This window comes from Morone saxatilis, unplaced genomic scaffold (assembly GCF_004916995.1).
Source record: "Morone saxatilis isolate NCDOM2014 unplaced genomic scaffold, NCSU_SB_2.0 Contig9, whole genome shotgun sequence".
Taxonomy (NCBI): domain Eukaryota; kingdom Metazoa; phylum Chordata; class Actinopteri; family Moronidae; genus Morone; species Morone saxatilis.
This window is the reverse complement of record NW_023340268.1, coordinates 12,938,899-12,965,502: the sequence shown is the minus strand read 5'-3', so window position 1 is coordinate 12,965,502 and position 26,604 is coordinate 12,938,899. Positions and strand designations below refer to the sequence as shown.

The 26,604-nt window shown below is 41.2% G+C and overlaps 1 protein-coding gene across 1 annotated transcript in view; it reads right to left on the bottom strand.

Annotated features, from left to right (window-relative positions):
• The window catches only part of gabbr2 (gamma-aminobutyric acid (GABA) B receptor, 2), a 169,195-nt gene that overhangs the window by 118,617 nt on the left and 23,974 nt on the right, over positions 1–26,604 (bottom strand). Inside the window, exon 2 of the mRNA XM_035680883.1 lies at positions 3,701–3,838. Within this exon, the coding sequence (XP_035536776.1) occupies positions 3,701–3,838 (138 nt within the window). The remainder of the gene's footprint in view (positions 1–3,700; positions 3,839–26,604) is intronic.

Here is a 26,604-nt window from a genome sequence, read left to right as displayed (position 1 = left end):
TGAATCACAATTTGTCAATTTGTAAATGGAGGTGAAAACATCTAGAAATATTCAAGAAATATGGCAGGTTGGTAAACAAGCTTTCCTGTGTTCTCTCTTTCTTTGACCCTCTTTAAACTAACCTAATGACTGTCTCAATTGGTCACGTGACCTTCGCCTTGCAGGTCGAAGTGGCCCATTGAGAGTCTATCGTCTCAATTAGTATTACTAGTATTTGAATCACTGCATCATCCTCTAACCATAACAATCTTAATTAGGGAGGTTTCAGGATACATTACTCCAAATGCTAGGAATAACACAATGTGGGCTACTGGCTTTTAGTACATAAATATTGGCACAGATTCCCTTCGAAAACCAATTCTGCTTTAAGTATTAGTAGTAAAACAAACAGGTATGCTTTGGGAGTTTATTTTTGTCGAGCCTTTCAAAGCTGACTTCATTAGGCATCAACACTGATTGAATGCTATTTTTATGGGTGTATGATTAAGCCTTTTCCAGGAGTGCTTGCTCTCTCAGCTATCTCTGCTGTAGATACTATCTGCGAGTTCCCTGTTTTGATGTGGAAATGATGAGCATGTTGAGCCTGGCCTATGAAATCACCATGAAAAATTCTCTATATCCTTCCACACCAACTCACATTTTATAGACAGGCTGCCAGGGCTGGGTAATAAATATGCAGGATGACAGAATTCACAGTTATAAAAACAGATTCCCGCTGAAGTGGCATGCTAAACATTGTCGGGTACAGGATTCAAAACTTCCAATCATCACTCCTTCCCTCTGTCTCTTCCTCTTGGGTTCAGGAAAGTCTCCTCCCTCTTCTCACACCCATCCTTTCTGTCCCTCTTCTCTACACATTATTCTAGCTTGGAGCAATGGCTGACTACCTCCCACAACAGCTGTTGTCAAAGCAGAGAGTTGTCTGTCTCTTAAAAAACGTACACTACAAACACTTTCATACACATATGACCAAAAGTCAGTGCACACCCTTACTAATTACTGAGTGCAGGTGTTTATAGCCACACCTATTGCTAACAGGTATATTAGATTCAGTACACAACCATGAAATTTCCATAGACAAACATTTAGAACTCAGAATGGGTCGTAATGCAAAGGTAGTTCCTAACATTTCTGCCCTACTAGATCTGCCCTGGTCAATTGTAAGTGCTATTATTGTGAAGTGGAAGAGCATCGGAGGAACAACAGCTCACCCACAAATTGGTAGAACATGCAAACTCACAGAGCAGGCCCAACGAGTGCTGGAGGGCGTAAATCTATTTCATAACTTACCACAAGCAGTTTCAAACTGTCTATGGTAGCAACATCAGCCAGTTTGGTGCGAAGGAACTTGATTGGCCTGCACTGAGCTCTGATCTCAACCCCACTGAACACCTTTGGGAGGAATTGGAACGCCAATTGTGAGCCAAGCCTTTTTCGCCAAAATCAGTGCCTAACCTCGCAAACGCTCTCTGAAAACCTTCCCTGAGGGGTGATGGCTATTAGCCACAAAGGAACTCTATAATAATGGTTTTAGAATACATGAACATTGATGCGCTCATAGGTGCTGCAGAGAGGCTCAGGCCAGCAATGTACCTGGCAAGTGCAAGAACCAGCTTGATAGGTACATGATATGATCATTAAACAGAACGGTGCCACCTTGCTGTGCATTTATGCTCCATAGAACAACCAAAAGCTATCTGGTGTGTTGTTCACATCCACTGACGTTTCTTTCTGCACATTTCCAGTGCACAATATAAGTCATACTCACCAAGGAATGACATGAGGATGGAGCTCAGGTCTGCAAAAACATCTTGCATCTCAGAAAACAGTAACCTAAGCCTCTGATATTTCACCAGACCAAAAATACAACAACACACATTTACTATTAACACTCAAATTTGTTTATAGACAAATGTACCCACAAGTAATGATATATTAATGTCTGATACGATACTACAACATTTAGCACTTCTATAGACACCTGCTTCAACATGGTGCTGTAAAGCTAACTGATTTGAAAATATATTTATAGTGCCCTTGCATGTACATGCCTGCTGGCCTAGAAGAGGCCATTTAGTTGCTTGTGGCAACAGCCATAACAGTTACCTTGTACATGCCTGCTGGCCTAGAAGAGGCCATTTAGTTGCTTGTGGCAACAGCCATAACAGTTACCTTGGCCCTGAAGTGTGTGTTCTTAAGGCATCTGCTTTAAACACAGGTACATTCTCAGTGTTTTCTCAGCCATTCACTTTTACATTTTTCCCTTAATCACTTGCTGTCTGCTATCCAAGCAGTGTCACAATGCGTATTTTGGATCAGACTGGCATGAATTTGTTGGTGTTGGTCTGTGTAATAATAGCGAAAAGAGTCTGGTTGGTAAAGTGCTCTGGGGAACACGTTGTACCAGGCAGAGTGTTCTGCAGAGCAGAAGATTGCTACTGCACTTCTCACAGGTAATCACAGCCAAACAAGCCAATAAATAGAGAAGAGAGCATACACAAATATGGACATGCGTATAAACCACAGAGAAATACTTAAGAGCATTTCAAATTCAACTATGGCTTGAACCCCTCTTTCTAGACTGAGATCATTACCACCAAAAGGAAGAGAACACAGAAACAAAAAATTACTCAGCCTTTCATTCCCTCATCCTGATGATCTTTTCACTCTTGAGTGACCCTGACAAGACAGCGAGCAAAAAGGATCATGAAAAGCAGCAGATTCACAGTAATTGCGAGCGGAAGAAATATGCCACGTAATATGACATTCAATTCAAAATGCAGCCTCTTGAATTATACTATCTCTTCCAGGCAGAAGCTTCACTCCTTTCTTATCGGAGCCTGATAACCTTTGTAGGGTTCGCACCAAAAGGAATGTATTCTTTGTAAGGAGGCATTTCCCCTCTTTGGTGCTGCAGTACATTTAACAGTCACAGAAACTGTAACCAATAACGTAGGGGGTCAAAAGTTTACCAGATGCAAGAATTAGTTGTGTTTAATGGTAACAGTGAGCAATCATAAAGCTCTACAAAGTTAATGGCAGCACATGCCCTTTAGGAAGCAAGAGTATAATTGAATGGTAAAATCTATTATGTCATGTAAGTAATTAACATTGACTGGACTGAGTGGAAACAATTTTGTTAGCTCAAACCAATGACAAAACACAATTTTCTGCTAGATCATGTGTGCCACATGAAACAGCATTTTACTTTGAGATCTCAGTCTGGTTTTCTAATTTGATATTAAGTGCTTATTGGAAGTTCAGTGCAATTTACACTGATTTCAAGTCCTGTTTAAGCCATTTTGACTCTGTCTCTGATTGTAAAACGAAGGAGGATTGTACGGATTAGAACAACGCCAATTAGATATTCACCCTGGCAAGGTTAATAAAGGATTAAGCCATGAGTTGGGACCCCGGCGAAATCCCAGGACCTATCTGCACACCGCAGTTCTAAGGGACAAGAATTTTTGGAAACTCAGTTAAGTAGGAAAATCTGGTTTTCTGATAGTAATACAGAAACAAGAAGAAACCGTAGACCATGTACAGTACAAGTACATTAAGTACACAGGTGTTAGCATTTCTATTTAATCCTATTCTGCCCACTCACAGACCTGGTACAGCAGTATCCTGGATTCACAGACATTGCACAATGGCTATATGTCACACAAATGCCTAATGACATATACAGCACAAACCCTACCTGTACCAGATTCCACCCCTCCAAGGACTCTGCAATGATTGAGGTCACAGATGGGCAGACGCCACCAAAGATCATCAGGTGCTTGGGACCGTAGCATATGGCATCAAAGAAGGCCCTCAACCCCTTGGCGTTGTCACACTACGACGCAGAGAGAGGTGAGCGGGGATGAAGGGGGGAAACACGGTAGACAGGGAAGAAAGAGAAAAAAAGACATTTAAATTAGTTAACAGAGAGGAAGGAGGAGTAAATGAGAAGGTAGAAATATATTGAATTTACGGATGAGGGTTCAGCAAATACCAGTCAGGATGTAAAAGTTACATTGAGGTACACAAAACACTCTTTTTGGATACCATGTAGATCTGAACTCCTCTACAACAAATATAGATTATACATAAATTGTAGTCTTTCTGTTTGTTTTCATCAGAAGATGATGAGATGATAGTCGAAGAAGTAGGACATTACACGATGCCCTAAATAAAATGAATCAATAATTACCAACTGTACAAGACAAACAGCTGTGCTCACCGGGTCATTATACTCCAACATACTGTGATAGATGCACTACAGAAACAGCATACTCCCTAGTTTACTGTAATGTACACAGTTTATGAAAAACTATGACATTTAAATAACATTTAACTCTTTGAGCACTCTGGCACATGCTAACACGCAGTAATTGCAGCCTTGTGTGCGCGTGCTGTGAAACCATCATGTAAGACAATGTATCTCACAGGCTGCAAGAGCGGGCCCCCGCTCTGATCCAGTGCAGCAGAATGCAGCCATTTCACGTCACTATAGCAACCAGAGGAAAAGATTGTGCAAAAAGGAGAGAGAGAGAGAGAAATGAGAGAAGAGAACAAAAAAACCTAAACAGAAAAACTGTGTAAGTTCCTATTGATTGCTACATGAGCTGGCTAACTGATTTTGCTGTGATTCCCTGATTTCCACAGTTTGTAATGATATTCCTATCAGCAGTAAACACTTTCCCTCTCAGTCTTCTATTATTGCCACTCTATTCAGGATGTGTTCCTGTGTGCGGCTGACAGATAGATGGACTGACTGACTGAATGACAGGTGGCGTGTGTGTGTGTGTGTGTAGGTGTGTGTGTGTGTGTGTTTGCGCCTTCTGACACGGTCCATCTCATCTGGAGAGTTATTTGACCTTGTTAGCCATCAGCCGGCAACTGAATGAGATTTCCCACTGAACAACAGCGAGGCCAGCCCTCCACAGCACAGATTGAAAAACTGAAAATCGAATGTAGAGGAATGAGACTTCTAACCAGACACCTAGGACTGTATGTTGTGATCTGTTTGTAACTTTATTAAGAGCATAGCAGGTGTCACGCCTGCAGGGATCGCACGTGTTTACATCTTGGGTTTTTCACTCGTCTGCTGATGACAGTGTCGGAAGCCCGAAATGTAATTGCTGCGTAACACACACGAGCTGCTACAGCCATCTCCCTGCACTGCACTTACCCCTCCACAGTCAGATTTAATCATGTGCTAAGATTTAAGCCATCAGTTTTTTGTGTGAAAGGCTTTCAATTTTTGAAGCAGAAGACAAATTACTGGTAAAAAAAAACACGGTTTTCCCCTGTGCACGTACATTCATGCCGGTAGAGAACAATGTATGCTGTAATGCCAGTCAAAAATAGACTAGATTGCGGATATGCCTCAGGTGAAATGAGAGGGAGAAGATGTGATTAGACACAGTGGGGATTCCTTATCCTGGCCACACAGCTGAATAAAACAGCAGGCTATTAAAGAAGATATTCCATTTGCATACCCTTATCATTCATTTCTCTCCAGCTGGCCATAACAAGGTGGGTTGGTAGGATTGCGACTCTCAATTGGTTACTATGCAACAGAGAAGAAATGTGGGCAACTAAACTTGCCAACGTGAGTACAATAGAGCTTGGTGATATAGCAGGTTTAAGCTGATTTATTACGGAGAGTGACAATGTAGTGTAGGAGGTAAAGAATGGTTATGTTCCTCAGTCCCTCTACAGCAAATAAAACTGCTTTACAACAGTTAAACCCAACAACAGGCGGTCTACGTGTGTGTGTGTCTGTGTGTGTGTGTGTGTGCACATGCAAGTAATTCTGAGCCAAATTCCGGGTGTCTGTGACCACACTATCTAAGCAGGTGTTTCCATATTTATGTATGTGATAAATCTTGACATTATGTGGTCTAAATTGTCAGGAAATAGTGGAGATTTCCTAAAGCCTAATGCAACATCTTCAAATTAGTTTTTAAAACCTAAATATCCTCAGTGTACTGCGACAGCAGCAAATCTGTTGGAACTACACAACGTGTGACATTTTTCCTTAATAATAAACAACTTAAATGATTTATCAATTATCAAAATAATTGTTATTTTTCTTTGGGTCGTCTTATCAAATCATCAACTAATTATATCAGCTGTAACCATATTTGTAATTTTCTATATGGAGTCACTCAACTGAATTGCAGTAAGTAATTAAAAATCATCAAAATTAGAACATCTAGCTTTTTTAATGGAGGGAGAAAAACAGCAAGTGAAAGCAAAGCAGCTTCAGTAAAGCTCAAAAAATGCTCTTTTTGTCTCGTTTCTCTGTTCATGCTTCATTCATCATCTCCTACCTTTGCACACATGCACACAATCTGTTGTGACTGCTCACAGAGCCTTGACCGGTGTGTTGTCATGCCAACGGTGTAACTATCCACACTTTGAGCGCTAGATGAGGGAGGAGGCCGTGGCGGGCCCCGGTGTAGCGATGGTTATATTTAGCCTCCCATTAGGTAGCACAACCACTCAGACATTAATCAATACTTATTCAGCTATGGAGACTCTGTAAAGCTTAATGCCAGGTAGACAAAGCGGGATGGAGGCAGCGGAATATAATGGGATACAAAGCGCAAAGAGACATGGAGATAGTGGAGGTGATGGCGTGAGTGGGGGGGCAAGCAGTTGAATAGAGGGAGAGAAGGACAGGAGTGAAGAGATATTAGCCTGACATTAAGCACAAACTAATAAAGCCAAGTCAACCAGTGCTATAAACCTGCCCTCAATTATAACCCCACAATGGAGTAATTCATGACTGTGAGACTGATTCAGTGGCTATCTAAGATGCTCAGAAGCTGCCCAGCACCTTGCACATTTGCCTACAGTCCATCGAATATAAATAAAATACATTTTAATATCAAATGTAAGGATATTTTTATTGAGTATAGTTTAAATGTATACAAATTATATATTATACAAGTACACAAGCAAATCCCTCTCTCCTTCTATTGATTTCTTTCACTCTTTACACTTGCATATCTGTGTTCAACAGTACTCGGAAATTTATGTGTTTTTCAAGGATTCTCAAGCAGTCACAGAGAGGGTTTGGCTACCGAATGTATATCCCACTTTTCTCCAAGAAATATGCTCTAAACAAGGTATAAAGGGAGAAAAATATAACTGTCCTGAAAAACACAAAGAAGTTCTGAGGAAAAACTGTTACAATGAGGAAGGCACAGCAGCACTTAACTCCCAAGTCGAGCAGCAAGAAATACTACAGTACTTTATTTCCCTCTTCCCCAGTCTGAAATCTAATTCCTGGCATTTGGAGGCCATTTGGAGCCGATCGATGGGGTTAACGCCCGTAGTAATCTGTTTGACCGCCTTGGGAGACGGCCAAGGAAGGTGTGCGTGTGCGTGAGAGAGAGTTGGTGGGGTGAGGGCTGATGGTGGAAGAACCTGGAGATGGAAACTCAAGGGTAGCATGGAATCCTGTCTAATGTTGAGGATCCATAAACAGAAAACATGATATCCTGGCATTCATACACACACTGCAATCTGAGTTTTACTTCAGTCGCTGATACTTGTTACAAGATTCATAGTTTATTACTATTTTTATTTTTGCAAAATGTCTCCTCCTCAGCTTGACATTTTAGTGCAGTGAGTTTGCACCGCTACCCTTACCATTTAGAGAATATTACTGATGGGACAGCTGGCCAAGGAGGAGTTTATTTCAAATGCTCCTTAATACATTGTCTCCATTACCGCTCCTTCATTCTGACCTTTACACAAAGCTACTGAGATTCATCCGTATTGATATATCATTACATGATGACATTAGCCTACTGTTATTGTGCTACTGATGAATCACACTCAATAAGGCTAAATGTGAAAAGACAGTTGCCCTAGAATGTCAGAAATGTATTTATTTATTTACCCATTATCTCCTGCTCCATGAGGTGATTTACATTCATTATATATTTTTAATCAAAATTCTGTAACATCTTGGAAAACAGCCCTTCTTTAAAGGTCAGCATGCATCACTGCCCCTTTTTCTGAAAGTAACTGCAAAGCACATTACAGCGATAATAAGTCACTATAGAGGAGTAAAACACGCAAGCAAAATCTTCACCAAAGTTTGTGGCAAAGTTGAACTTTTTAATTAAGCTCCTCTGACTGAACATAATATAATGCAGCGATTTACATTAAGAGAAAAATACTTAAAACAACCGAAAACCACCTAGACAATAGTTAAAAGTCCAATTTTAAAACATGTACACTTATAAGAAATGTTAAAGCTATGACTATGTGGCCAGAATACACATTTTTGGGTAGTAGGTGACAATGAACTAATATTTTGATAATTTCCTAAAGGGTAAATTAACCAGCGCTTCTGCGCAGGGTCAGCCTGCACAACATATGTGGAGCCTGTCTTTCATTTTCAAGGCAATGTGGGTTTTTGAACCCAAACCCTCCATTCCAACCAGCATATAGAATATGGAACAGCCCTGTAGAGACCACGAGAGCGTGTCTCTGTGCTGTATGTGTGTGTGCGCATCTCCGTGTGCGATTGTGCGCGCACAAGTGTGTGATATTGTGACAAGAACAAGAGCTGATCAGAGCACCAGGCTGGAGCTAACCATGATGAAATGCCTTGTTAGAGCTGCAAACAGAGGCAGCTGCACCTGTCCCTCGTCTAATGGCAAATTACTGCACCCAAATCAGCAACCTGAGGCCCAACACTGCACACACACATACATACACAGGTGTGTGTGTGTGTGTGTGTGTGTGTGTGTGTGAGTGAGAGAGAGAGAGGGAAAAACAGAGAAACAGGAAGGGGAGAGCCTGATCTGATGTCAGAAGCAATCTGCTCTTCACACACTGTGTTTATTCATGACAAGGCCAACAGCACAGGTGATTACCGAGAACAAAATCCTAAAGGAACCCACCACAGAAAAATGTGTCTTCGGGTTAATACTGGATGTGTATATGTTGTTGCCTCATTTACCTGTATTGAGATAATGTAATGCCTTTTACACACAGTTGTAAACTGTGTATATATTGTAGCTACATGTAAACATGATGATATGTGTTGTAACAACATTGAAATTACTTAAAACTTCCACCCTTGGCTTCATTTGTTTTAGAATTATTCTCCAGTCTTTAGTCGGTAGATGTAATGCTTCACTGAGGACACATGCATCATAAGAATATGTATCTATTTATCTAGGGAAACCCCAAAACACCTTCAACAAAGTAAGAGGGACATTTGACAACCCTGAGACACCACCTACACACACAAAAAAGGAGAATAACCTTGAAATTGAGAAAGATTCCTTCTCTACTTGTTATCTATAATACATCCCTCTCCACAATATGCCTACAAAAGTATGAAACACAATAAATAGCAAAACACAACAATGCTTCCAGGAGCTACAAAAATTTGTCAGTGTAAACCTCAAATTACATCTTTGCGCTGTCAACAGAAACATACACTGACAGTGCTGAAAGTCCCCTTTCAAGGCGTACCCACGTACAGGCATCCATCCTGCCTACACACAGTGTGTATTCTAAATCACTTCCTGATGTTTTAAGGTTTCATGCAGCAGAAGTGCAGTAGATGCAAAAAGCTGGTCTCCTCTAACAGCTACAGCTGCCTCCTGCATGCACTACTCATTGAATTACTTCCACATCTCCAAGCCAGGAGAGGAAATGTGAGCCAGGCTGAATCCAGTGATTGCTAAAACATATGCTTGGCATTATAAAGCCCTATAGAGTTAGCTCGGTGCAGCCAATAGGTCAGATCCGAAAAGAGATTATCCATTTCCCCACGTACAAAACACAACTAATCCTCTAAACTCCGTCATGGCTGTCAATACCAACTACTGTCGGAAGAGGAAGAACGAAGGNNGGGGGGGGGGGGGTCGAGTATGTGAATGTGTTTAGTAAAGTTTTACTATGTCAGTGTACAGGCAATGTAACTACAGTACATTTAACTACCTGTATATCAATAGCGATTTCATAAAGAGGCCTCTCCCTTGAGTTCACTTGAGGTCATTCATCTGTCAATTAGGGTCAACACCGCTGACTAAACTTCTCACACAGCAGTGGCAGCCTCATTTTGCCTGCTACCATCCTTACACACAGAGACATAAGATCTTTAGCTATTTGTTCCCCATCAATGAGCCCCATGGCAATTGAGAGGTCCACTGGGGTGTAACATACCACCATGCCTTTTCTCTTTCTCTTTCTAAATGACCAGGAAGACATGGCTGACAGGTTATTTCAACGCACTTAAGGAACCAATGTAAAAATCAATAGTCAAAGCTTTAAGTGAGATACTTGGAAAAGAGCAACAAGGAGAGAAAGGGAGGAAGAAGAGGTGGGGATGAAGCGGAGTTGCGTATGCAGCAAGCATCAAGGCTCCTTGTGGTAACATTTAGACAGCAGGCCCTGGTGTATACGAGGAGAGTACACATTGATTGAGAGAGAGTAGATGAAGTAAAATTGAGAGGAGGAATGAATCATGGAGTTGGTTTTTCAATCTGTTCCCTTCGATAGAAAAAAAATATAAGGAACCCACCACTTGTCTGGGGAGAGACTGGCCTTTAAAATCCACTGCGACAGACTGACTGGGCTGCTCAAGCTGATGGCTGTTTGCCCTCCATCTCCTCCTCTTTCCACCTCTCACTGCAGTCTGGCTCTTGTTATTGCACTCAAATCTATCCCTCGCTTTTCTAGAGAGCTCAGATGGCCACCAGGATAACCATGATGGCACGTTGGATGCCTCTTCGGTGGTGACAAGTCTCTTTCTCTCTTTTTCACTTTCTGTCTCTCTCACACACACACACACACACACACACACACACAAGTCTCACCCTGTGCTCATGCTTATTGTCACAAAAAAAACACAATCATAAACAAAATACATACACATTAACACACACATGGGCTCACTCGTGAATCTGAGATAAGCTCAAATTGGCCAGTGGTGCTAAAATCACAGCGAACACATTGCACCTTTATTAGCAATCTGTCCTGTGCAGGAAGCAGACGCTGTGTTAAGCCTATTACAGGTTGTTGTGCTTTTGACAAGGCCTGACAACAGCTGGAACATGTTGCGCTAACCAGTGAGCGGGACAGACCAAAGTGTAATCCCACTGAAACGAGCCAATTGGTCCCTGAGGAGAAACCGGACAGGAGAGGAGAGGAGAGGAGAGGAGAGGAGAGGAGCATTTGGAGTGATGTACTTAATCAAGTAAAAACTAAGTAGATTCTCAGTTAGTTTTTAGCGTCATAGTTTTCCGGTTATGGAAAATGTCACAGCTTACCTGATAGTAGGCATTTTTAAGAGCACAGAGTTTTAGTTGTCATAGTGGGAAAAGCTCAGATTCTACTAATAACTTCAATGCAAGTGTCTCAGTAAGCCATGATGGTGTGACAGTGAGCCAGCATGCACAATACCAGGTATCTGACACTGAAGCAGGTAAATGGAATTAAGTCATCATTAATTTTATTATTTGCACCAATGCCAAAAAGTCGTCCATGAATAATAACTATGTAATTGCCATTTTGTTTTTGTTCATCTGTAATTGCATTCATGTTAGCAGTCTCCTGTTTTGGGGTAGACTGTCATATCCACCCTGCCAACGCCATTTCCAGACAACAAAGCTGGGGTTTCTAGGAGCACTAAACCTTTGTCTTGTTTATAGCAGAAATAACATGACATAAGTTGTGACTGGTTAGGTTGTTTTTAGCCAAAGTTAGCAGCATCAGTCAGTTTTATGGTCGGTGGACCACTTTGGTCCACACTGTATATTTCAACAACTATTAGACGGATTGGCAACAAAAATGGCTATTTGCCATCCATTGCTTATGGTAGGAGTTCCTCATGAATAATAAGTCTAGCCAGAAATCGTCATATATTTTTTACTTACAAAAAAGCAACTGCAGATGTGCCCAAACTGGTGTATCTGTTAAGTACTACACATAGAGTGGGAAGAAGAAAGAGAGAGGGAGACAGCCCATTATCAAGTTAATTGTTTCTTGGCCCCAAAGGTCTTCCACACTCTCCCATGGATGAATCCAGTAAAGAGGGGCAGGAAAAAGAGAAAGAAGTGGAACAAAGGAGAATAAATTTGGTTAATGGTTTAGTTTCAGAAGACAACTGCAGTGAGAGAAGTGAGAGAAAGAGTTAAAAACTTCTGCAAGTCTTAAGTCATTCTTGCTAAGTCTTCTTGATTTGGGGAGTTATGGTATCTGCTGCTACAAAATGCACCACAGTCGATTTTGACTCAAGGCATTCCTCATAAATTTTTTTTTTCTGTTTTATCACTGACAGCACAGCCCCAAATGAACTCAAAATGAAAAATTGCTACCCTTCAAGATACTTGTTAGATTATGTTCGAGTTTTACTCAACTGAAGCAGCCTATAAACTGAATAATAAGGGAGCACATAAAATCTCATATATTCCTTGTCAATTAGGGATATTAAAGCTTTATGGACAACAACTGTGTAAAAGTTTCAACCCAATCTATCCCTTCTCTCTTTCTCCCCCCTCTCTCCTTCCCAATCTTTAGGAAAACTCTTCCAGCCTAAATATACAAGTCCTGCTGGATATCGCTGACCTCTGCTTTCGAAGAATCCACATTTAAAAAGCCCCTGCTTCCACTTTTTATAAGCCGTCTCCAGCGCATTTACCTCATATAATGCTGTGTGCAAGAGTGGAGACCATCAGTCTATCCAGGTTAGGAGGAGAGAGATGAAAAAGCATTTTATATTACAGTTGAAACGTACACAAACTAGACCTTGACAGCCTGCATCAACTCAGCAACAGTTGAGTACCATGGAATGATGATTTTTCCGAGAGAGAGCTTGCCGTGTGTGTGTGTGCTTGCATGGTACAGCTCTGTTTCTGTCACCTTAGTTTGGGACAGTCCTGCTAGTACATTAAGGCTAATATGTGGTACAGGGCACATGACAATATACTCAAGTTTTACACTTTGTACCAGGTTGTTTGAAGGAACCAGCAAAGTGCCAGGCAAAACCGATTTCAATCTTTTTGCTAAGCTAACTCCATGTAAAGTGTGTTCTTGTGTGCATGTGCATTCATATCTCCTTCAACTCTGTTCCCATTAGAGTATTTTACATTAGCAAAGTACTTCTAATTGTAGGGTGAACACAATACTGCCATAATACTTTTGGTTGGATATTAAATCAGCATCTGTGCATGGCCTTGAAAGTAAAAGGTTCAAGTACTTAAAGAGTATTTCAGTGATTTAGCAATGCACTTCCATAAAGCTGACTGACAACACACAGATTTAAAAAAAGAATGATCACAATCAAGGTTGCAGAGACCAAAATAGCTTTCTAGTATAGTTTAAGTTCCAAAAAAAGCTGTAACCAAAAAGTCCCACGATGCAACTTGATAGAGTATTTTATTAGACCTTCCCTGGCTGGAAAAAGACCCACTTCCTTCAAACTTCATCGCCCAAGTTTGCAATGCATGCTTTTTGTTATACATTTATGGCCCAGGTCGAGATAACCCTGTTGACATCATCGGGGTTATGTTCTCGGACTTGAAAGAGGCTCCCACAGAGCCACAAAACACATTACACACCTCTTTTCACAGGTTCAGTCGAGCCTGGCTGTTATAAATTGTGAGGGGGCATTTTTTCATAAAATGAATTGATTTAATCATGTAATAGCCCAAAAAAGGCTGAATACCAACAACATCAGGCTACTGTTTCAAACTCAAAGAATACATGTATTGATCAGAGCTCTCGCAGCAGAACATAGCACTAGCAAAGCTTTAAATATTGTTTGGAATTTATGAACAATTTCTGTAAAAAGTCAGCAGGGGTAGACGTGTAGAAATGGTTTGAGAAAAATCCAGCTCTCTCTCTCTCTCGTTGACTGTCTCTTCACTTCCCTGTCGCCCACACACAACAAACAGCACTGTCCATTATGTTATTAATTGTTGTTATTATTAAGCGGTTTTCACATTGCAGCTCGGCCAATAATTTTGTCTATTTTGCTATTTTTCTAAAGATACATAAATCTTAAACAGAAGGGGCATAAATAACCCTTGTGGGATTGAGTATTAAACGTTTTTTGAGATGTACAGTAAAATTGATTCACTGAAGGTTGGAGAAGGTTGATGGCCACGGTTAAAACGATAGGGACAGGAAGTACCGCAAATGATCGCATACTTTGTTTTGCGCCGACTTCACCTGTCAATTACTTTGCCATCATGTTTTCATTAACATCTAACATGCGACACATAATGGGAGTTTATTTTAGCTTCAGTTTGACATTGTCTTTTGAAAGGCCACTTTTCCCACCGCAATCATCACACAGATCACGTTTGTGCTGGTGTGTTCAGATGACATTGCCAGTAGTCCTTTATACTATTGGTTATCTAATAACAAAATTTTAAAAAGGCAGATATTGCAGTTGACATTTAGTCGGGTCCGAAAGGACACTGGCAGATTACTCATCCTTCTCCACATTAGGAGCACCGTATATTGACAACTTTTATAACAAGACAGAGAGGAGTGCAGTACCTGTCTTTATTCCACACAAGACTGATGGGAGTCTGGGAAGTGTAGGCATGGTGGACTGTGGAACCTCAAAGAACTGTCATATTGGGTGAGTGGGTGCATGGAGGCCTGTGCGTGTGTGTGTGTGTGTGTGGTGTGTGTGTGTGGTTGTGTGTGGTGTGTGTGTGTAGGTGTGTGTGTGTGTGTATACCAGTTCAGGCTGCCCTCTCTGCAGCCTAGGGATTCTTCTGTCCACGCACATCAATCTTGTTACAGGCAGGAAAAGCGCCTCCCAGGAATCCTGGCCTAGTCTCTGTTTGGATTTAGGACCTCTCTTTCATTTTCTAAACCCCTCTTCCTCTCTCCCTATACACTACTTCTTTTTCTATTTCATCAACGTCATCATTCTTTCCCTCTCCTTCTTTCACTCTTTCTGTCTCGCAGTTTCTGTCACCCTTCTTCCTCTCTCAGTCACCCGCTGCCCTCTCTGTCTCCCCAATCACTTCCCACCTCTCGTTCATCCCCTTCTCTGTCTCTCTCATCTCCAGGAGGGCTAAAGTCATTAAGGGTCATGGCTGTAAGCATTGCATCATTAACACATCTTCTCTGGATGTTAACGTTGCAGTTCTCTGCTCAATTCAATTAATGTCTTAGTTAATCACCTAATCGTATTTTTCAAAGGATGCTTTGAAAGAGTGGTCTGACATAACATGGCAAGCAAAATGTGCTCATCAAACATTAACATTAGCTGAATATTGATTAAATAGTCAGTGACAAGAGAACACAGTGGATTGCTGAACAGATAAATGGATAATGAATAGTGAATGGCAGTGAAATTAAAAGATAAATGGAAATGTATACATTTCAGGATCGGTAGGACTATTATTCATTTCTAATGAAAGGGCTAAAATGCCAAAATTATGACTATCATTAGCCAAAACTAAAAAATAGATTTTACTCATGTGATCTGTTGCTTTGACATATAAACCCCCCAAACAACTTTGCACCTCGCTGCAATTTGCTGCATGTTTTACAGAGGCCCAGTGATTACTCTGTGTGTGCCTGCTTTGGACCACCAGCGTGACCTCAATTCAAAATTGGGAGGTCCACTGCCACCCAGCACACAGTTGCCACGTCATGCTCCACCAACACATGCCATACACCACACACACACACGACAACACACACACACACACATACACACACATTCCACACACACAAACACCATGTACCCTGGGATTCATCAACCAGCGCATATTCAACCAGGCTGGGGGCCATGCCAACAGTGTCCACAAACAATCATCAATCACCAGTAGCTTCAAGCAAACCACACGTGGACAGACACACACACACATATACACACACACATACACCATTTAACCAGGTGGTCGACTCTTGTCTCACAATAGCTAATTTCCGGGCCAAATAAACACTCCAGTTGAAGGCACTGACTGTGAGTGCTTGTCGTTTCTAATGAATCGCTTATTGACTGGCCTGTATTGAGGTGACTGAAAAGACATAGGAGCAATAAGAAAGAGTCTCTCCCTCTCCCTCTCACCCTACAGGGTGAAGGAAAAGCAGGAATGTGACAGCCCGAGCAATCGGACAATACCGTCTCGTTTGAGAAGCTGACGTACAACACTGTGTTGCCATAGCTACAGAGAAAGAGAGAGAGAGAGGAGGTGATGGAGAGAGGAGGGAGAGAAGGGGCTAGACTGCAAAGGAAAATTAATTTGTGTACAAGGCCATGTCGCAAAGAAAATTGCATTTTTCCCTTAGATGGGGACAGAGGGAGAAGCTGTTGTTAGTCCTGTGCTTGTGTGGATAAAAGTGAATGTGGATGTGTGTGTGTGTCTGTAGCTAGCCAGATGCCATCTCAGTGGATTGTGGGCAGAAGTGTTGCAGGATGTCAGAAGGCTCTTCATTAAAGAGGCTTTTAAATAAAACAGACTGAACAGCTTAAAATGAGATGCAGCCCATGGAGCAGGATATACACACTGATGCAAAGTAAAGAGAGAAATGAAAAAAAACACTGAAGAATTTACTGTGTGTGTGTGTGTATTATGTCCCTCGCACACAAACACCAGCAGGCAGAAAAGAACATGTGAAAGAGCACACATCTCTCTGACACACACACAGTGTGAGAGAAAATGTTTTCTCTTTTTGTGGCACGAGTCGTCTGAATTCCACGGCTCTCTAAGTAGGTCATGCAGCCTTTTCAGAGTTCCACTCCTCCCCACGCTGCATCAAAAATGCATAAATCCCTGCACATTCTCCCTGCTAGCAGCTTCCCAGGCCAGCTAAAGCACATCTTTAGTGATTCTAATCCCATCAAAGGTGGTTCTGCTGGTATGTAAACACAACATGGGATAAAAAAAAGGTTCTCTCGCAGTTACATATATGACTGCTCCTTATTTTCTTCTCATTTTTCTCATCTCGCGAGGTTATAATGCAGCAATTCACTTAGTGAATAGGTGCTAGTGCTAATAATGGGGGCGATGTGCGCTGTGGTTGGCTCACATTTGGTTAAAAAAAACAAAAAGCGAGTGGAGCTTTTTGTTCCCACCAGCAAGGCTAAGGCTGGCTGGCGATGTTACCTCCAAACATACACTCCACTGTCAGATGAGTCAAATGGGGGGCGGTACAAAGTAAACACAGGTGAGATAAGCACTGGCATGCATCCGGACAATGGAGGAGCAATCAAGAGATGGTACCTCTACACAGTGTGCAAATGTTACTGATATTAACAGGTCCTTTTGTAAGAGATGCGTTGTGATATCTTTTCTCTTTTTGCAGACTTAAAATGTATCAAAAATAAGCCACCTTTATTATCCTGCACCCAAGAATTAAATTACTGACATTAAAAACGATTTCACAAAATGACTTGCTGCTTCTGTAAAAGCTCTGAATCCCTTTAATTTATGAGAGTCACATTAAAATATGGACAGACATTTTATCTGTGCTTGGGCATATGACAGCTATGCTCCATGTCAACCCAAAGTTCTCTCTCTCGCTCTGGGTATTGAGTTCTTTCATAGATGAATAATTGAATAGATCACAATAATAGTCTTCCTCTGTTACATCCCAATCTCTGACCACTGAGCCACCCATGGGACCACGAGTGACAGTCATCACCAGTGAGTCTTCACGACTGCATCACCTATCACAGTGCTCCTATGTGTGTGCATATGTGGGTTCTTTGTGCGCCTGTGTGTGCCTGAATAATTTAAAAGAGAGCAAAGTACCCATTCTTAATTACATGTAAGAAAACCACATAAGGAAAACTCTAAATGCATCACATAATGTTAAATCAATTTATCTAGTCTATTTATAATTCTCCTCAACGCTTGGAATTTCTTCCGCCATCTGAAATGTTAGACTCTCACCCCAAAGCCATTCTAATTTCCTGCAATATAATTTATTACACAAGGATCCTTATTGATTTTTTTCTGTGGTGCTGGTGAAGCATTCGAGGAGACTTATATCTGTTGTCACCTGAGCAAGTTGCTTTTTGCCTGGCCTGACCTATTAGATCAAAACCGAGTAAATCAAAGCTTGAGGTAAACACTTACCAAACCAATTTAGCTCTGATTCATGCACTCAGGACACACATCCATAATTTAAAAAAAAGCAAAGATGAAATTGCAAACTTCTCTACACATACTGATCAGTTTAGCCTCTCAAAGATGCATTCTTTCAGACTGCAGCAGAAAATCTCAAAACTGCTACAGCTTCAGCAGAAACAATCACTGTCTTCCTGTCAAAGTTAGAATTAAAGTACTGAGAATGGGTGAGGTAGAAAACTTTATTTTGCTGCTGTTCTCAGGGAAAGCATATCTGTCAAGATGTCAAAATGTAATATTAATGAAGACCACAAATGCGGTCAATAAGAATAGACTATAAGAGGCTAGCCTTAAAGACAGCCCTAAAGCCGGTATTGAGCCCCACCTCATAAATAAATCAACTAGTGTTAGCCACCTTCAGTTTCTCATCCGAGAGAGTATGCGGGTCTACATATCGGGGAGACTGAATAGATGGTGTGTGTATGTGAGGGGAAGTGGGGAAATATGTATTCTTCCCTGGTGTGTCATTGATGGACCGTCAGCAAGCAAGCATGGTCCCTAACGGCGAATCATGGTGGCCACTGTCATGACACACTAATATCACAGTCCACCACAAATATATTCAGCCGCCTTTTAAAATTATACTAATGTACATACCAAAATACCAATGGTAAATAGTTTATATATATAATATTGATGCATAATATATTATACGGTACTGTAGAGTTGATGTCTGGTTCATGTCTCTAGGAATCATTAACAAGAGGTAAAAACTACATACACATCCCTTCAGAGCGAGGAGATTCAGAGACTAAATCACTGTATCAGCCCGCTACAGCTGAAACGATAAGTTGATTAATCAATTAGTTCATCAAAATAAAACATTTATATAATTAGCGGTTTCAATAGTTTTGCAGGCAAAAATGTAAAACATTTGCTGGTTAAATGTAAGGACTTGCTGGTTTTCTTTGGGTTTTTTTTTTTACAAATTTTTAACATTTTATTGACTAAACAATTAATCGTGGAAATAATCTGCAGATAATCTGGAAATCCTGACTCTTTCATTCAATTTATATGTTTGAAAACAACTGTATATAGAAACGACATCTGTTTTTGATCTGTGTTTAATTATAACTAGTAGAAAAAACAGAAATAGTGGCATAGCATTAAAGTTTTATAATATGATGCTTCACGTGAATTATTCACAAAGTTAGATAGCAGGAAACTCCCTGGTTTGTCATCACTCTAATTAAGGAGGCCTCTCAGATGAGAAACAAATACTCTTCAAGACTAAACAGCAGCGCCTTTGAGTGGTATCATACAGGTCTAGATACCAGATGACCTGGATGACCGAGAGCTAAAACTACAACATTTTCACGGCCAGAGGAAGGCTAACATTTGACTTCTTTCACATTACAGCATTGCTGAGCATTACCCTGAAAAGCGGCAAGAGACCAGTTTTATGCCTCCTGAAGCCAGACCACAGTGGAGGCAAATCAAAACTTATTTCCATCTCAGGAGGAAGCCAGGGAGATACAGCCTAATTCAGAGGTTGTTTTGGCCTGCAGGGGGAAGGATAGGAGTCTTCTTCAGTTTGAATCTCCAAAACTTTTACAGCACAGGCAGCTGAGCTTAATGAGTGTTGTTGAGCTCCGGTAAGCATGGGCTACCAGGCAGTTACAGAACACCACACTCTTTCTCCTCCTTACCTTCTCTCTTGACTCTACAATGCCCAATGGCTTCTTTTCTTTCCCGGCGAACTAACAGCCTTTCACATGCAACGCGCCGTACAAAAGCCGGGAAGCAACGTTGAAATAAATACTCCTCCAGGGCCTGAACGCAGTGCTCTGCTGCCCCCTTTGTGCTCGCTACCTTTGACTCTGTGCGTTTCAGTTTATGTACACGTGTGTATTTGAAATGTACTGCTGTTTACTCAAGTGAGAAAATCCGGAAATCCTCAACAGCAAGTGCCCAAGGGTTCACTCCTAATTGCCCCCACCACAAGTAGGCCAAAGCAGTTCATCTCAAATTGACAAAACAAAAGACAAACACAAAGCAGAAGCATACCACCGCAGGCAGCTAGGCTTCTTATATCTCCATTTAATCCTCAGAAGACTTCAGACTATTTAAAGATGTGTTTAAAAGCCTCAGGCAACTGTAATGAGCCTTAGTGACGTGTCATATAAATAGTGGGTATATAGAGTAGATAAACAAGAATAACTATTATGAGACAAAAATAATGAACAAAAAAGCAAGAGGTTAAAAGAGAAGGAAAGAAGATAAGACAGAAAACAATGCTAGATAAAAGTGTTTGCTTCTGCCTTCCTGCCCCCTACCTGATTGCCTGTGTGTATGCCTGCCTACACTGTATTCTGCATATTTGTGTGTCTGTTCCCTTCTCCGGCAGGCAGTAATGAATAAAATAACGGTGGAGAAAGATGAACTACTTCCTCTGTGAACTCATCAGGCAGACATTGGCATGCACCACTGCCTCCAAGATGGCTGCATATGTGCCCCCCTCCTTGTGAATACTGTCTGCTACAGCTGGCAGTGGGAAAGCACACTGCAGGTGAGAATATGGCAGAATATGTTATGGAGCGTAGAAGATGTCCATATGAATTTTCTGCGTGGTTGGAATGGGAGAGGTACTGTTATTTTTTTCCCTAACAGGCTATAGCATTGAAAATTAATCTGCGCCGCTCAGAAAAACAGCTTTAGCAGTTTAAAATGTAGTGCAAAGAATGATATTCTTTGTGATGTTTTCCTGTGTGAATGGCCCTTCTCGCTCAAATGAGGTAAACCTGCTGTTGAGAATAAAGTCTTTCTTATGGATCCGATAGAATTTAAAACTATTCCTATGTTTATATACGTGTGTACTTGATAGGTGGATCAAAAAAAAAAACAACCAGAAGAACCGGAGACTATTTCAGTAAGCGTCAGCACAAAGCATCGTACGAAATAACTGCTGGTCAGGTATGATGATAAACGCAGACTACTGTCATGGAGGCAAAGGAGTGTGACTCTGGAGGTTCTGCTTTCATGTGTTTGATGTATCTCCTGGAGGATGGCAATGCCCCAGGGGAGCAGACCAGGCCAGAAGGCCTTTGATGAGGCAACTCCACTGGCTGTGATCGGATAAAACTGCTCCCCTCTCATTCACCTGCCCCTGGAGATGATGCTGTAACTCTGAAGGTGGAATGGATCTGATGAATAATACACTGATTCGGTGCTATTGTACTGAAGCTCAGAGCTTACTGTGTTGTAATAATATTATATGGTAGACAAGAATTCAGAACAGTATGTCCAGACAAACAATGCTATTGTGAGATTCTGCAATTGCAACTCCCTTTTACTGGCATCGTCACAAGAATTGAATCTTAAATCAAATTTACCAAGGGGTACTTTTCTAGACGAAGATTTAAAAAAAAAAAGGACTCTGACGACATTACAGTGGACAGTGGAAACTCTTAAAACCTCATATACGGTCTCCAGAGTTTTGCTGTAGTGGAGGCACATGGCTGAGGCACACATAGGCGGAGAAATTATTTAAAATGTGCACACCGTCAGAAAAGACAGCGCAAGGGGGGAGGGTGGAGGGACAAAAATAAAGGAGAGAAAAAAAGGCCAGAAAATAAGGTTAAGTCCACGAATGACAAATGAAGAGTTTGTAAGAAAGGGAGACACAAATTGCGGAAGGAAGCATGACAGATAAAAAGAAAAACAGGGAGAGAGCGTGTGAATAGGAGAGAGAAAAGAAGCAGAGAGTGAGAAAACGAGCAAAGGGAGGAGGTAGAAAAGTTCCATCACTGCTGCGATGATGTGGGTGGAAGGCAGCGCGTGGGCAGATTCATGGGAGAGAAAGAATGCAGAGGGAACTGGCTCATGACTCTCCCTCCCTCTCTCTCTCTCTCTCTCTCGCTCTCTCTCTCTGACTCTCCTCGCATCAGCTCATCCACGGAGATGCAGAATGAGCATGAGACTGTTCTCTTTTCATGTCGCCACGTTCCCTCACACAGCCACAAACCGCTGGTAGATAATGAGGGCTGCAGTCATTAGGGGGAACAAGGGGAACTATGACTGTGTTTGTGTGAATGTGTGTGAGTGAGTCAACTGCTTTCACAGAACAAAGAGTCATGTCAATCACAGAGGAGCAATCCCCGCCCCTTACTTACAGTCTGTTTCATCATTGGTGGGAATGATGAGATACGGTGCTGGGTGGCAAGTGCACTGATGAGATCTTATCACATTCTTCAGCACACATCAGCTCATTCACTTTCCACACACACACACAAGCACACGCAAACCATTTGATGTTTCTGCATGTCTCCACTGGTCGCCAAGGAAATGGGCTTTTCACTCACATCCAGCTCGGTCAGCCTGCAGCACGTTACCATGGCAACAGAAAACCTGTTGGAGGGGTTAACTGCCTCACCGGTGTTCAGGAGAAAGGTTTTCATGTGGCGGTATTTGCGGATTTGACTGGTCTGCTGCCAAAAATATGTATGTGCTTGTGCATGTCTGACGTAGCATGCACTCACGTGTTTCTGCTTCTTTTCTTATCTGCATGATTGTTTGCGCGTGTGAGAATGAAGAGAGGCTGACGAGGGGTTGATGGAGAACATGAGTGAGAATGAATGAGAGGAAAATCACCGAATGCCATTGTCTCATGGTTGCAGAAGTTCAGTATATTTTTAAACGAACTAATTCATCATAAAATTGTGTTGAGTGTGTGTCACAAACTCTCCCACTGTGCTCATTGCAAATAACCAGAAAGGTTTCGAACGCTCAGAGGCACTGCAATTAGATGCATGACATGTCATTATGTAGCCCACTCCACACACACAAACATATGCGCTCACATGAATCAATAAACTTTGTGCCTTCGTGTGCATGAAAATGAAGCTGAATACTACTCAATATAACAATCTGTATACATGCATCAGTACTTGAACTGTTAAAACAGAACAAAGAAGGCTCGATGTCAGTCTTCTAAAGTAAAATCACAGTGGTACAATTGATCCGCCAAAGGCCTGTATGTATCTCTGTCTTTGAGCAGGTCTACGAGTGTACGTCAAATAACCCATGTATCAGAAAAATTACATATAATGGGGAAAAACAGTACTTTGTATAACTGTATACCAGCTAATATACTGCCTATTTGCACTATAAATAAGCAACAGTAAAAACTGGCCTAAAGACCATGACTCACAAATCAATTCCTTACCAACTTTGTGATTGCCGAGTATCACAATCTACATCTCATTTGCATTAAAGACTAAAAGTAACTCTGCATTTTAAAAGGTACTGTTATGATGGGCACAACAAAGAAGGCACACACGCCAAACTTTGCAATAACAAATGAAAAATGTATCCAAGAACATATTAACAATGATAAATGCAATGAATCAGTGATGTATTATACGAATGCAATGGATAATATGAGGCGCGTGTTGCTGCTGTAATACAAAAAAAGGACAATACAAATACAAACCAAAAGAGCTTAGTCTGGGTACGCTGGCCTAAATAACTTCTGCTCCACCCAGCCAAGATACACACACACAGACACACACACACTACACAGGACCAAGGCAAAGGATGCTGGGACCATCAGGTTATCTAGTGACTTAATGAAAAGAGAGAGTGATGGCTAGTTGTGGTATTTATTGATTTAGTGTTATCTACAATTATATAATCAGTAAGTAAGTTAAATTTAGTAAAATCCACTCAATCCAAGCTATTTGTCTGTCGTGTCCACACAGTGAACAATCAAACAAACAATCCTTCCTCACTATTTTCCAAGCCCAGCGACTGCAGTATGTTGGCCAACAAAACCTGTAAACACATTCTTCCAGGTAACTCCCTTTTGTTAGGCAGCCAGAAGGGAAAGATTGGAGCGAGTTAGAGTGAGAGAGTTATAGTTGACTAAGCTGGATTCTTTTTAGACCCCTAAACATAGAAAAAAAGATAAATAAATCTGTTTAGAGGCAGTGATTTCTTATAAAGAATCACTGTATCTACCCATAAACTATGGAAAAGTTTGAACCATGGGTTCCCAATCAGATTTCTAATGCTTTTGTTACCGAAGTGCCAATTTATGAAGAACATAGAAGAATTATGTAGTTTATAGTTTTGTAAATTCTTTTTCCACGCTATGCTTCATTTTCAGAAGTGCGTGTCTTAACAATACAATATGTCATGGCATTTGTGATGCCTGTGTGGTTGCAGGGTAAAGTGCTGAAAAATGATGATACTGTGGTTTGTTGCTGAGAAATATTATTAGTCACACACAGAAAAGTTTACTGGTCTTCAGGGGTCAACTACCAAAACTTCTTTAGGAATATTGCTGACATTCTGTACCGTCAAATAATAGCACAGATTTAGAGATTGATTTCTTTTTTTCCAATTTTGTTGGCTTCCATGCCCAACTCAATGTTTTTTTGTACCCTTGTTGTTTCACGCTGACCAATTGGTTTACTCTTCTTATGAATAGTATCAGAGTTAAGGGTAGTCCGTGGAGACTCATAGCCTTTCATGGTTGCTTTAATTACAAAGGCAATTAATTTTTTTCTCCTTCTGGACAATGCTTCAGTGCTAATGTGCAACCTAACTTCACTGTAACCATATAGGCCATTCATATGATACTTTTTGGTAACTGGCAAAAAAAAATAGCCAACCGTCCGTCAGGTATAATAGATTGCTAGAGCAAGCATTATTGTGTTAGTGCTGCAGAAATTGTTAAATAAGTATAATTGTCTCAGCAACAGATATTTTAGCCAGTGCATTAATTTGACAGCAAGTTAGAGCTATGTAATGCCACTGCACTTTTACTCCTAAATTATACTATTTTGCATCATAGTATAAATTAAGTGATAATAAATTCAAAGTCTGAGAACTTGTGTGTATGTGCTCAAATGCCTCCTGTTTGCTATGTTAATGTGATTCAGTTCATTAGCGTTAGACAATCGGACGATGTAGATTGCTAACACAGCACACAAGCTCCATTTCTGGTTCACTGAGTATTCATGTTTTCTAGCCTCCTTCAGTGTTCTGTAGTGTCACCAAGGCTGGTCTCAGTGAAGAGCAAAGTCAGCCTCAGGCACTTCTGTACAGTATATCTGACCAAACCATGCACACACAAGTGAGGATGCTGAAAGAGGCTGTCTAATTCAGTGTATAGCTAATCTGGCTGATAGAGTTGATGAGCTTGGGGAGGGGACTGATGATGTGTGTTTGGACACAGGGCCCAGTGCCTCCAGGCTGGAGATCTTGGTGGCAAGAACTGCATACAGCAGCTATATGACGTCAAATCAGTACATGCTGGTCAAGCACTGAATGAGGTGCAGTTCAAATTGGCCACAGACCTTATTTGTGTGACTACTGCGAAGCACTTGTTACAACAATAAAAAAGGTCTCAGAAGCCTCTCTCAGGGGAACTACAATTAGATGCATGCTCGATATGCGAGGCCGTGCAAACACACACACTAAGGTATAGAGATTGATCAATAGCAATCTCTTGTTTCACAGATCATCACAAATACAAATGTTTCAGGTGAGTGTGTTTGTCCATAAGCACATGTACCTACAGAAATACGCATCTATGCCTATTATTACATAACATAAAAAAAACAACCTCACCCTATGTAGCGAGCGTATTTTGTTTCCTTTGGTTTCATCTTGTCGTCATCAAAACATTTCATCGAGATTGATGTCGCCTGTCACTTCTGTTTTCTCATGCTTATGACATCCAAATCTCAACATTAGGAGGATAATATAGCAGAAAATAGAGTGAAGACATTGAATTACAGCACAGACAAATGATTCATGGTCTATAATCCAGATGTTTCTTGTAAATACGGCAGAATGGCCTCAGGATTTTCACAGCAGGAAATGTATACAGAAAATGTCTAAAAAGAAAAATGTTCCTGTATCTACAGCTGCATGAAATTTCAGCTGAGTTGGAATAGATGGAAAAACCTCCCCTTTCTTTCAGTCACAAACATACCATCTACATGTGAACATATGAGTCTGTAAGTCAATACCATTACGCACGTTGAGGAAGACACACAGCGAAGAGATGAACCAATTAGTGAACGACGCTGAAAAACCAAATACGTGATCCGTCTCCAATTTAGCCTTGTCCTCTCTTTTCAGAGAAGGACAGAGATAAAGCTCTGACAGTGATGTGTCTTGACATCCCCAAAATGTAACCTGAGTCTGTCTGTATGTGCACATCTGTGTGCGTGTGTCTGCGTGTGTATGTATGGACGTGTGTGTGTGTGTGTGTGTGTGTGGTTTATTCATTTGGTGGTGAATCACTCAGCTCTGGGGGTCCCGGCTGACTTCCTTTCACCCTGCCAACTCCCACTGATCTTTGCCTCCTCTCTCTCTCTCTCTTTCTTTCAATCCCTTGCTTCCTGCCCTCCGATCTCTGCTGTCACAAGAAAACACACTGAATTCTACAAAAACATCAGCAGTTCAGGAATGGGAAAAAGAAGACGTCTGATACATGTCAAAGCATCTTTTACATAAGGAT